The sequence below is a fragment of the Equus asinus genome, chromosome 11 (genome assembly GCF_041296235.1).
Source record: "Equus asinus isolate D_3611 breed Donkey chromosome 11, EquAss-T2T_v2, whole genome shotgun sequence".
Classification (NCBI taxonomy): domain Eukaryota; kingdom Metazoa; phylum Chordata; class Mammalia; order Perissodactyla; family Equidae; genus Equus; species Equus asinus.
In genome coordinates, this window is record NC_091800.1 from 72,369,566 (window position 1) to 72,383,506 (window position 13,941).

Here is a 13,941-nt window from a genome sequence, read left to right on the forward strand (position 1 = left end):
TAACATATTAAAATTAGAATATTTCAGACAGAAATCCAGATTTCTCTTATCTCTTGAGGCAATGATCTGGCGACACCAGGGCTGTATGACAAAAATCCACTGATCATGCACCTTTTGCCATCTCCTTCTCCTGTTTCACTGATTCCTGCCTGGCCTCCTTATGCACTGAATTTACAACAGATTTTCTTGCCAGTAACCATACATTTTCTCTTTTTAAAATTACCTTTTTGGGCCAGCCCGGTGGCACAGCGGTTAAGTGCGCATGTTCTGCTTTGGCGGCCCAGTGTTCACCAGTTTGGATCCCGAGTGTGGACGTGGCACCGCTTGGCACACCATGCTGTGGTAGGTATCCCACATATAAAGTAGAGGAAATGGGCACGATGTTAGCTCAGGGCCAGTCTTCCTCAGTGAAAAGAGGAGGATTGGCAGCAGTTAGCTCAGGGCTAATCTTCCTTACAAGAAAATAAATAGTTAAAATTACCTTTTCTTTTCTCTTACAGTTTACCATGTGAGTCTAGAACTATCCACAAGTTTTCCTGATTCACCTTTTCAGAGTTGTTCCTACTGTTGAATAATTTATCTTATATTCATGTGTAACATTCATAATTTTCTTACTTGGGGCTTTTAAAATTATTATTTCATTAAAATTGTATTCCTTGTCTAAGTAGCACTTTAAACAGTTACTGCTTTTTATGGTTAATGAAAGGCTTGATGTTTGTATTAAAATCTCCCTAAGGATAAACCCAGTGGTGTCCAGCATAGCGGCAGGATTGAAATAAAGTATAGGTGCCTGATGCCATTGTTGATGGCTTGCCCACCTGACACACTTTGCTCTGGTGTGCAAGCCTTTCTTTTTAGTTCTGTTTTAGAACTTCCTTTTTACATTTTATTGCTTATTCTTTTTTTTCCCCTAATTCACACCGTCTAAATATTTTAGGTATAGGATACATTTTTTATCTAGAGGGCAAGTCCTCCTCCTTATTGCCTCTTTTTTTGTTCTTTTCTGGGAAAACGTAGCCTTTTCATGTTCCTGATAAATTTTACAAGTATTGGTCCAGTAACAAGGGTTTATTGGTTGCCCTCACGAGCCAGGCACTCTGCCCAGTTGTTTCGTGACCTGTGTGAGCAGCAGTGTGGCAGGCCCCCGTGTCATTGAATTCTCCCTAGTGCATTAGGAATAGGAGCAGATGGCTTACAGCGTTTGCTTCTAAACACCATAGGGAAATGAGTGTAACAAAAATAACCTGGAGACCTTTTGATTCTCGGGCAGTTTTATGGAAATCTGTGTTGAGATGGTCGCCAGAAGGCATTCCTTCCTCCCTAACTTGGTCACTGAGGATAAGTTTCATTAAGTTTCTTTGAGGAAGCTCAAAGGTACAAATAAATCATGGTGGAAGCCGAAGGTGTCCCTTGCAATGCTTGGGTTGCTGCACTTTTGCGGACTTCCATACTTATTTTTGGTTTAGTCCCTTTAAGGAAGTTCCTTCATGAGGCACCAGATCACCTCATTCTTGTGGGAACCCTGAGAAATTTACGAAACAGTCAATTAGTCAGAAATAGGAAAACCGATATGGTAGGATATGGCTGCCTCTCCTCTCGGTGGTGTGAACCACACTGGGGTTTTTGATGAGTGTGTTTTTACATGGCTGACTTACGAGGAAGGGTAGAGTTGCTGGGTTGCTGCCTTTCTCTTCCTCCCTCTGCATCTGTCTTCAGCTGCGGTGCTTCGGTAACAGCCCACGTGGCTAAGCTTTGCAAGACCTGTGGTTAGTGTCTTCAGTATGTAAAAGATGTGTATTTTTATTCAGGTAAAATTCACATAATATAATGTTCACCATTTTAACCATTTGAAAGTGTACAATTATTGACTTCCAGTGCATTCACATTGTTGTGCAATCATCACCAACCACTATCTAATTCCAGAACATTTTTATCACCCCGAAAAGGAAACTAGTATCCATTAAGCAGTCATTCACCATTCCCTCCTCCTCCCTGCCCTTGGCAACCACTAATCTGCTTTCTGTCTCTATGGATTTTTAAATTCTGGACATTTCATGTAAATGGAATCATGCAATATGCGGTTTTTTGTGTCTGGCTTCTTTCACGTAGTATAATGTTTTCAAAGTTCATCCATATTGTTGTGTGTATCAGTACTTCATTCCTTTTATGGCTCAATAATATTCTGTTGTAGCATATACCACATTTTGTTTATCCATTCATCTGTTGATGGACATTTGGGTTGTTTCCACTTTTTGGCTATTATCATAGTACTGCTATGAATGTTCAGGTTTTTGTTTGAACATCTGTTTTCACTTTTCTTGGGTATATAGCTAGGAGCAAGTTTGCTGGGTCATATGATAATTCTATGTTTAACTTTTTGAGGAACCAAAAAGATAGAAAAGATACATGTGGAGTACTAGAAATAGTAATAGTGAAAATCCCTTTAGACCATGGACCATTATTATAAAGATATCATATTTCCTTCTTATATATTAGAAAAACTTTTTTCTTTAGAGTCAGGCAGAACTGAGTTCAAATCTCAGCCTCTTTACTAACTAGCTGTGACCTTGGGCAAGTTATCAAACCTTTCGTAACCTATTTTTCACCTAGAGCATTCAGGCAACTAATTGCTGCCTTAGGATTACTGTAAGCATTCACTGAGATGGTATTACACAGGAAGTGCTTTTTTTAGCACAGTGTCTGTCATAAAGTAATCCACATATACTGTAATAATTATTTTAGGATAATACATAGTCACCAAAGCCTGATCGCTATTTGCCACAAAGAGATGTCTGTGTACTTTGATTGTATCATAGAGGTAGAATGACCCAAAAGGAAACATCTTAAGCTTTGGTGTTTTATATCATCTTTGCAATAGATGTTTTGCATTTTTACTCGTAGATTAATGCATTGTGTGTTATTCTCAAAATTTGTAACATCTCTATTTTCAAAGGTGGAGGAACGTGCTGCAGATAAGTAACTTTTTTTAACCTTCCATTTGACCACGGCTTGGGTTCTTCATGTATGAACCACTTCCTGGCTCCATTCACAGAGAGGCCAGAAGATTGCTAGTGGCTAGCCTTAAGTCAGTGCATAAAGATTTAATGAAACTTTTTACTGAATTAGTAACTAGTTAAAGAAGAATTATTTTTTCTAATTCTTAAAATAGATTTTTATAGAAAAATTAAAGTCTCCCATGAGCTGATCATTCAGAGATTACCACTGTTAATGTTTTGATAGATACTTTAAAAAAAAAACCCATGTATTTATGAACTATTAAAAAGTATTATATAATTATATTACCAGAAGTATTTTGCTCTTACTGTTTAGGAAGATCTTTCCAAGGCATGAAATATTTTTCTACAACCTACTTCTTAAAATTGAATATTATTCCATTTTATGGGCAGAAGATAATTTACTCATTTTCCTATTGGATGTTCATGTTGTTTCTTGTCGTTTCACTATTATAAACAATGCTGTGATGAGCATCTTTGTAGCAAAATCGTTGTGCACATCCATGATAGTTACTTTTGGCTAAATTCCTAGATGTAAATTTTTTTGCATCAGAGGGTTTATATATATTTTTAAAACCTTTGATCAGTTCAGCATTTAGTAAGTGAGTACCGCTCTGTGTTGCAACCTCCCCAGACTGCCATCTTTTTGTATTTCCATTCACAATTGCATTTACTTTTGTTACACACTTTGTTACTTTTGTTACAGGGCACCACTTTGACTTCTATTATTGCTGTTTATGACTATATATGTCTTTCACTTAAGACCTACCATGCAGGTGAAAATCCCTTTGCACCGTGGAGTTCTATTTCAATGCGGCATAGGAAGCACTTTTGTTTGTATAGGTCTGCCTCAATTTATGATGGGGTTACGTTCCAATAAACCCATTGTTAAGTTGAAAATATCATAAGTCGAAAATGCGTTTAACACACCTAACCTACCAAACATCCTAGCTTATCCTAGCCTCCCTTAAACATCTCAGAACACTTAAATTAGCCCAAAGTTGGGCAAAATCATCTAACACAAAGCCTATTTACAATAAAGTGTTGAATATCTCATGTGGTTTATTGACTACTCTACAGAAAGTGAAAAACAGAGTGGTTGTGTGTGTACAGCTTGGTTGTCAGAGTATCGGTTGTTTACCCTTGCCATCACGGGGCTGACTGGGAGTGGCAGCGAGCTGCTGCTGCCCAGCATCACAAGAGAAGGTCATACCTCAGATTGCTAGCCTGAGAAAAGGTCAAAATTCAAAATTTGAAGTATGGTTTCTATTGAATACGTGTTGTTTTTGCACCATTGTGAAGTTGAAAAATCAGATGTTGAACCATCGTAAGTCAGGGACTGTCTGTAGTCAGACTGTCAGCATTAGAAGTTGGTTCTGCCACTCTCTAGCCATTTTATCAGACACCTCTTCTTGCACAGCATTTCAGTGTGCTCAGCCTCACTTTATGCCTTCTGTTTCTACAGTCTCATTTAGTATAAGCTGGTCTGATTTGGTAAAGCTTATTTTTCTCTTCTTCCCGTGGGGCTTCTTTTCTATGGCCATTCTAGACTACTGAGGGATGATGGATGAAATTGTTTTCCTGTTTCTTCCCTGGGTGATAGTTCTGAGATACATTCACAAGGCTTCTTAGAAAACCCTGCAAGATCAAGCACTCATCAGAAACATCTGTCACTCATAGTGGTGGCCAACTTGTATTGACTCTTCCTCCCCTTGTCCTTCCCTGTGTCCTTCGCTCCTCCGTGGGATCACATTCCAAAATAAACTGCCTGCCTGGGAGCCTTTGTTTCACCCTTTACTTTCAGTGGAACCCAGGTTAAGACATTCTGTAATCATGGATGGGTAACTTACCCTTTGAGTCTCAGTTTTCTCATCTGTATAAATTTGGAGAGGGTAGTATCTACCTCATATACTCATTCATTCACCAGATACTAGTAACTGAACACTGCCATGTGCCAGGTGCTGTTCTGGGTATGAGAGTAAAACAGTGAGCAATACAAACAAGGACGCTGCTTTCATAGAGTTTGCATTCTGATGAGGGAGACAGACAAAAAAGTAAATAAAGAATTATTTCAAATAGTGGAAAGTACAATGAAATAAAACATAAGGATGCGGCCCAGAGCAATAAAGTCATGAGGGAAAGCCACTTTGAGGAGATGCTATTTGAAATGAGAACTGAATGAAGAGAATAAGCTGGATGTGAGAAGAGCATTTTGGGTAGAAGGAGGAGCAGATGTAAAGGCCCTGAGGTGTGAGTGAGTGTCAGGAGCAAGGCAGTAGACATAAAGTGCTGTGTATAGCACTTTGCACTTGGGAAGTGCTCAATAAATGTTGGGTAGTATTAGTAGAAAGATTAGATTGAAGGCATAACCTATCATTAACTACACAGCAGTAAGTGGCCAGTTTTACCTTGTGAACTGACAAAAATTGGCTTCATAGAATAAGCAGATAATTGGGCAGGATGTGAATAGAATTATGCAGTACACTTTTCTTTGCTCTTGAGATGGTGAATTACATTGATTTGCTTTGCATTCCTAGTATAAACTTCACTTGGTGGATCCTGTATTATCCTTTTTATGTATTGCTGGATTCAATTTGCTAATATTTTGTTGAGAATTTTACATCTATGACAAGGGGTATTGGTCTGTTTTCTTTTAATGTCTTGGTCTGATTTTGACATCACTGTAATGTCAGCTTCATAAAATGCATTGGTAAGTGTTCTTTTCTGTATGGTCGAAAAGTTTCTGAGGAATTGGTAGTCTTTTTCCTTTAAATGTGTGGTAGAATTCTCCATTGAAACCATCAGACCTGGAGTTTTCTTTGTTGGAAGACTTTTAACTATGAATTCAATTTCTCAATTTTTACAGGACTATTCAATTTATCCATTTCTTTTTGAGTAAGTTTTAGTAGTTTGTGCCTTTTAAGGAATTTATCTATTTCATCTAAGTTGTTGAATTTATGGGCAAAAAGTTGTTTCTAATATTCCCTTATTATCCTTTTAAAATTTTATTTAATTGTGATAAAAAGTACATACATAAAATTCACCATTCTAACCATTTTTAAATATACAGACCAGTGGTGTTTTTAAGTACATTTCACAATGTTGTGCAATACTTATTATCCTTTTAATGTCTATGGGATCTGTAGTGATGTCCCCTGCTTCTTTCTTGGTAATTGTCTTCTCTTTTTTTCTGGTCAGTTCTGTTAGAAATTTTCTCAAAGAACCAGCTTTTAGTTTTATTGATTTTTCTCTATTACATTTTAGTTTTCTATTTCATTAATTTCTGCTCTTAGTTATTTCTTTCCATCTGCTTGTTTAGGATTTAGTTTGCTCTTCTTTTTCTAGTTTTTTAAAGATTGTAGCGTACATCATCACTTGAGACCTTGTCTTTTCCTATATAAGCATTTAAAGCAGTGCCCTTTAAGCAGTGTTACCAAGTTTAGTTTCTCCTGAGGCCTCTCTCCTTGGCTTGTAAAGGGCTGTGTTCTCCTTGTGTGTTCACGTGGTCCTTCCTCTGTATGTATACGTCTGTAGTGTCTCTTCCTTTTCTTATAGGGACGTGTTGGATAGGTCCCTCCCATATAACCTCTGTGACTTTAATTGCATCTTTAAAGGCCCCATCTTTGGGCCTTTACATTGGGGGTTAGAGCTTCAACATTTGCATTTTTGGAGGACACAGTTAAGTCCGTAACACTGATTTTCTGTCTACTTGTGTTATTGACTACTGAGAGAGGAGTACTGAAGTCTCCAACTAAATTTGTGGATGTATCTGTTTTTCTTTTCAATTCTATCAGTTTTTACTTCATGTATTTTTTTTTTTTTTTTGAGGACAATTAGCCCTGAGCTAACATCTGCTGCCAATCCTCCTCTTTTTTGCTGAAGGAAGACTGGCCCTGAGGTAATATTCGTGCCCATCTTCCTCTACTTTATATGTGGAACACCTGCCACAGCATGGCTTGTCAAGCACACGTGGGATCTGAACTGGCCAACCCCAGGCCGCCGAAGTGGAACATGAGAACTTAACCGCTGTGCCACTGGGCTGGCCCCTACTTCATGTATTTTGAAGTCCTTTCTCAGCTCTGAAATTCTGTAATTCACCATGTGCCCTCACCATGTTTTATTAGGAAAATTATCAAACATGCTTAAGAGTTGAAAGAATGTGAATAGCCATATACCTACCACCTGCATTCTACAATGAACATTTTATTGTTTGCTTTATCGTATACCCATGCCTCTTTTTATTTCATCAATCCATCTTTTTTTTTTTAATTTTATTTTTTCCTTTTTCTTCCCAAAGCCCCCCAGTACATAGTTGTATATTCTTAGTTGTGGGTCCTTCTAGTTGTGGCATGTGGGACGCCGCCTCAGCGTGGCTTGATGAGCAGTGCCATGTCCGTGCCCAGGATTCGAACCAACGAAACACTGGGCCACCTGCAGCAGAGTGCGCGAACTTAACCACTCGGCCACGGGGCCAGCCTCTCTTTTTTTTTTTTTTTTTTATTAAGATTATGATAGTTTACAACCTTGTGAAATTTCAGTTGTACATTATTGTTAGTCATGTTGTGGGTACACCACTTCACCCTTTGTGCCTTCCCCCCACCCCCCCACCCCCCCCCCTTTCCCCTGGTAACCACCGATCAGTTCTCCTTGTCTATATGTTACCTTCCACCTATGAGTGGAGTCATATAGAGTTCGTCTTTCTCTGTCTGGCTTATTTCGCTTAACATAATACCCTCAAGGTCCATCCATGTTGTTGCGAATGGGATCTCATAACACTTTTGAGGTAGGTTCTCTTGTCTCCATTTTACAGGTGAGGAAGACTGAGGCTTGAATTGCTCAAGGTAGAATTTAGGTTGGTCAAGCTCACAGCCACACTGCTCTCCTATACTTTTGAGGTACTAGGCAATGGGCACCTCCGTTAGCTTTTTGATTTCCTGGAGCCTGGATTGTGTCTTGGTCATGAAGACTGTATGCAACCACTTTCCTGATGGTTCCAATTTAGACATTCGTAAGACCTTAGCAGAGAGGAAACAGTTGGGTTATTTTTATATACTTAAGTTCAGTAACCACATTACCAACTGTGACTAATAAATTCACTCCCAGGACATTTCTTATGAATAAGATTAAAGTGTACTTCACACAATCTGAGAACGTCCCCATCTGTGATACTTTCCTGTGGTCTTGCCTGTTGGTGATCTGAACATTTCATATGTGCAAGGGGCTGTGCAGGCTTTATGGCCAGTAAAGAGAAGAGGAGGCACGTGATGTCCTTTCTGGAAGGCAAAACAGGTTCAAAGCTCTGACTACTCAAAGTCGTGCCTAGAAACAAGGGTGCAGAGTCGGGGGAAAAGCCCCTTAGGCTGTAATGGTTCACTGAGACTGATGGAGGGAACTGGAAATTGAGCTGTAATTTCAAGGCTACATAAGATTTAGACAAGGCTCTCAAATGGAAAACTGACTCAGGCTCCAGTAGTATTCATAGTGGAAAATCTCAGTAGCCACTGCAGTCAGCAACGTTACCACTTTTAACTGCTTTTTAATTTTTTTTTAATACATGTGTATATGTCTGTGAATCTTGGGCATGCTCAGAAACCAACTGGTCAATGTGATAGAAAACATACTCTTCTGTGTATTTCTTTACACTTTGGTGACCATCTTCTGAAAGGTGTTCTGTGGAAGTTACTGGCTATGAACTTGGTCTGGTCTCATGTCAGAGCCAGCTGACAGTGAAGCCTCTGCCCGTGAACCCCACTTGTTTCCAGTGCCCTTTGACCACCTCCCTCTGCAGGCAGATGTTTTCAACTATATGTTAATAAGAATTAAATTCCAGGGTTTGTGAACTTTGTTGTCATTCTAGTTCAAAAAAAGTGAATTCTCTTGCTTTTCACCCATGTGGTTTTTTAAATCTTAGGAACAACTATTCTGAAAGTGATTTTCTTTTTCCCTCCAGACAAGGCACCTCTGTCCAAGAGTCTTTTACTGGTCCCCAGCGCCCTGTCCCTTTTGCTGACCCTCCTCCTGCCGCACTGTCAGAGGTTCTTTGTGTATGACCTCCAAGCAGTCAAGGACGACTTCCAGGTGAGCTCTGCTTCTCTGGCCTCTGGGAGGAGAGAAGGCAGATTTTTTTTCTTGATTTACCTTTTCTTTCTGCTATTGTTAGTCCCTCAAAGCCTCTAAATTTCTAAGAAATATTATTTACTATTAATATTCCATTAGCAAGTAAATTTTCTAATTGCATTTATTGATATTTTCAGCAAAGCGGATTGTAATGAAGCAATTGCAGTATTTCCTTTTACTAGGCACGTCTCTTCAGTTTCATTTTTTACTCATAGAAATGCAATTTATAATTTCAAGAGAATTAAAAACAATGTTAAATCTTTTTTTATGATTAGTATTTATACTTAACATTTTCAAAAACTTGCGTCAATTTAAATATTGATGAGACGATCTAAGCTCTTTCAACTTCACCAGATTGTGAATCTATGAATTACTTTTATAGCAGTGGTTAAACCAAGTAGGAAATTTCTCTTGGGTTTTAGCTGCTGGGAAGAGCAGAACTCGAATGCTCCAAGATTTATGGGTTAATCTCACTGAAAATGGTGATGCTGGATCTGTCTCTGAGTTGGAGTGTTATTGCAAATTATGGTGTATATCCAGCCACCTTTTCTTTGCTAAATACTTGATTAGCCATTTTAAGCATAATAATCCACTTTTTAATACTGACACCTTTTCTTCATAATGATGTAATTAATACTGTTGCTCAGGTTGGTGTCACCAGGTTTCTATGAAGATCTTTCAGTTATTTATCCATACTACTGCTTTCTGTGAGAATATCACATGCCTTCTATATTATTTAAGTTGCTATAATGGAGTGGTTTTCAACCTTCGCTGCACATTAGAATCATCTGGATAAACTTAAAAAAAATGTATATGTATATAGATGCCAAGACTTCACCCTAGGCCAATTGAGTCGAAGAGTCTAGTGGTAGGGCCTGGGTATTGATGTAGTTTTTAAAAAGATTCCCAGGGGATTTTGGTACATGGCCAACTCTGAGAACCACTGCTGTAAGGGAGTGTAAGGGCCCTCTGGCCTTGAGTTGGTACCTTCCTGGTTTGGGGAGTTAATTTGGTTCATCTGGCTAAGTAGGCCAATGTCCCTTCTACTGCGCCACTCTGTTGGCATCCGTGGTCTCAAGGCGGTGACCTGCCTAGATGGAGGACAACCAGTGTGAATAGCTACACTCCTGCTAGAACCTCCTAAGAGGCTCTTGGTGTGCATTTATAAGAGCTGCTACAGAGATAGGAAGTTTCAGTTCTGCCTTGGGAAATCTAAACACACACAGCTAGAAGAACATAATCCCGTAGAACAGGTGTATATTAAATCCTTGGGGCTTCATAAATGAAGTAGTATGGGGTGGGATGGCCCTGGAGAGCCTCCACGATGTGAGTTTCCCATTTGATCTGAAGGAAGGGATGACTGTTAATAAGCAGTAGTGAGAGAAGGGCATTTTACTTCCTGAAGCAATGTGACCTTCAGACCCTTAGAAGTACTGTGTACGAGGCGTGGTTGGAGACTAAGGCAAGGTTGGATTGGATGAGGGCAGGAGGGGCAGCTGATGAAGAGCTTTATTGTGCAAGTTCACAATCTCCCAGATTTGGGCAGTTAAGGTGGAGATCGTGCCTTTAGTGTTCTTCAGGGTGAAGTGCAGAAGCAGTGCTTCACTGAGTGCAAGCCAGCGATCGGTCTTCATAGTAATACCCAGTGGTTTGTTCTTAGACCAGGTCTCAAGTTTCTGTGTCCTTGAACGTATTTACAAAATGCAAGTTATTTAAAGGTATAGCTTCTAGTTTTATTTGTTGTTAACTGGGAAAAAAACAACAGCAAAAGACATGGAGTTCTATAAACCCAATTTGTTATGTTTTAGTAATCATAGCATCTGAATTTCCTTAATCTCTCAGGTTTTCCTAGTGCCTCTCAGGACTTGGCCGTGAGTAGAGTACTTTTGTTAGAATGTTAAATGTGGGAGTAGAAGACGTGGAGCTGTCTTTCATGGTCTCTGCATCTGCTCTTCTGTAAAGATGACAGTCATCATCATCTTACATTTGTAAAGTCCTGGACAGTTTGCAAAGTGCCCTCATGTACACTGTCCCATTTAATCATATTGATGGTGGTAGATGCTGGCCTAAAGTTTCAAGGTGATTCTCACGCAGAGTCATGGAATTTCTGAGGGAGAAAAGAGATTTAGTTTGGAGAGGTCACCTGTGTTCCATATGTGTGCTCATGATGGTCATTGCCTACTCATCATGGTGCTCTCTCTCCTTCAACCCAGCTATGACCTTAACACAGATATGTAGGCAGCCACCCCCATTTCAGCTAGATTGGCAGGCAAAGTAAACTCTGGTGGCCATCCCTGAACTAGTCCAGTGCCCTCATATTTTAGAGTACACTAATGACAAAGACTGCCTGGTGTTTTGCCTGGAGTAGAGACAGATGTGAAATATTTTGACAGTTGGTAGAGTCCGTTTTCTATTAGTATTAGTATTAGTTCTGTTGGCCAGAGCACAGGTTGTATGACCTTACACAAGTAAAATACTTCCTCTCTGCCTCTTTTTCCTTAAGATAGAGTTAATATTACCAATGTTCATAGCAGCATTATTGACAATAGCCAAAAGGTGGAAATAGTCTAAATGTTCATTAATGGACAAATGGATTTTTAAAATGTGATGTACACATACAGTGAAATATTATTTAGCCATTAAAAGGAATGAAGTTCTAATGCATACTTCAACATGAACCTTGAAGACATTATGCTAAGTGAAATAAATAGGCCAGACACCAAAAGAACAAATATTGTCTGATTTTAATTCTATCAGTTACCTAGAATAGTCAAATGTCTAGAGGCATAAGGTAGAACAATGGTTACTAGGGGCTGAGGGGAGGGGAGAATGGGGAATTATTGTTTAATGGGTACAGAGTTTCTGTTTGGGATGACAGAGAAGTTCTGGAAATAGATAGTGGTGATGGGTGTATGACATTGTGAATGTTCTTAATGACATTGAATTGTACGCTTAAAAATAGTTACAATGATAAATTTTATTTTAAGTATATTTTACTAAAATAAAAACAATACAAAAAAAGATAGGGTTAATATTTGTTTTACTTATCTTATTAGGTAATTGTGAATGGGAAATAAGATCAGAGTGTTTTGCGTATGTCATTGGGATTATCTTTAAAAATCTGGAAAATATTTAAGAAGACTCAAATTAGGCCTTTGAGTAGGTCTTTCTTCTTTCTGTATTTCCTTATATGTTTTTCACCCAACCAGAAGTTGATTTAAATAAACTAAAAGTTAAATTATTTTAAAATTTCACACCTAGTAATATTTAGCAACAGTTGCCATGCATTGCCCTGTAAATAGTTACTGTGAAGTAGATTAGTCATTAAAATTATACTCAGAAATGTACATTTTGGGCTTTATTGCTTTTTAATTACAACTTTGTTTTTAGTAGCATAAAAATAAACATCTGTTAGCATCTGTTAGCCTTTCATTCCAGCTCATGTATGTAATTTATTTTTGTCTTACTAGACACAATCTTAAAATTTTTTACAGGATGTTTGCTGTTGTCTTAATGAGAATACGTTTTATTATAATAAAAGAAAAAATTTTACATACCATTATAAGGAAGAAATTTTTTGTATGAGACAGTTTAGCTCATTTCTTAGCAAAAACATTTGTAGTTTTCCTTTTGTATGTGCAGCATTATTTTGCTTAAATTAGAGTATAAAAAATAAGCAGTATAAAGTAAATGTAATAAAGTTGCTAAGGAAGAGACCTGAACAAATCTTACCCTTATTTATTGTTCTTTTTTAAATCCCCATCTAGATTTGGAGGTTGATATGTGGAAGAATAATTTGCCTTGATTTAAAAGATACTTTCTGCAGTAGTCTGCTTATTTATAATTTTAGAATATTTGAAAGAAGATATGGAAGCAGAAAATTTGCAGTAAGTTTTATGTATTTATCCTTAGCTACTTAGCTTATAGAAAAAATGTTTTTGTTTTTTATTTTTAAATAGTTTTATTTTGTTAAGCTTGGTGTTATTATTAACAATTATCTTTTAATTACATGATCCTCTATCTAATTTGGAGCATAGACATTAACCAAAGAAAGATTTAAAATTTCAGCCACTAGCATAATAAAATAATAATGGTAATGATAATAAATAATATTAGGTGTAAGTGGGTAATAAAAATTTTAATTAGGATTTTGACTTTAATAACATTTTAATACTTATTTTGCTTAATAGTTTGTTACTTGTTAAGATATTTATAGTGTGATTTATTTTTTCTTTAACATATTTAGAAATTATGGCAGATAATGCATTTGACCAGTATGGTTTTACTGCCTCATTTTGAAAAGTCTGTTCTAATAAAAACAAACTTTAAAAAGTGTGTGTATAATCTGAGCTGGTTCTAATTAAATAAACGTTAGTTTATTTTTAAAAGACTCCTCTATAATGTTCTTCCTGTTTTATTTTTAGTCCTTTCTGCTGGGTTCCTGGGTTTTGTCAGCCTTGGTTGAATTCATCCTCGTTGAGGCTGTGCGGTATTCCTTTGGTATCGCTGCAGCCAGGAATTTGCCTTCTGGATTGTAAGTAGCTCTCAAAGATTAGCTTAATTTGTAACCACTTAAATCAGATTCAAAGCGTTATTGTACATGAAAGTCAGTAAAAGAATATTTTAAACTTTTAGATATAGTAAAATTGATTTTATGTGTAAAAAAATATAATGTGCACTTATATTTTTATTATGTTCTTGAAACAGAATCTATTTTACACTCACTCTTTCAGCTTTGCAATCCCATATTTTAGAGAATTTTTAATGAATTTCCTGTTCTGGTCCTGAAGATAAAATTAATTTTGTATGT

At 37.5% G+C, this 13,941-nt stretch overlaps 1 protein-coding gene across 4 annotated transcripts in view; it reads left to right on the forward strand.

Annotated features, from left to right (window-relative positions):
• Window positions 1–13,941, forward strand: part of UBAC2 (UBA domain containing 2) — a 234,365-nt gene that overhangs the window by 15,465 nt on the left and 204,959 nt on the right. For all 4 annotated transcript variants that reach the window (XM_044779759.2, XM_070520094.1, XM_070520093.1 and 1 more), the window contains exons 2-4: window positions 8,965–9,092; window positions 12,899–13,018; window positions 13,556–13,665. In XM_044779759.2, the coding sequence (XP_044635694.1) occupies window positions 8,965–9,092; window positions 12,899–13,018; window positions 13,556–13,665 (358 nt within the window). The remainder of the gene's footprint in view (window positions 1–8,964; window positions 9,093–12,898; window positions 13,019–13,555; window positions 13,666–13,941) is intronic.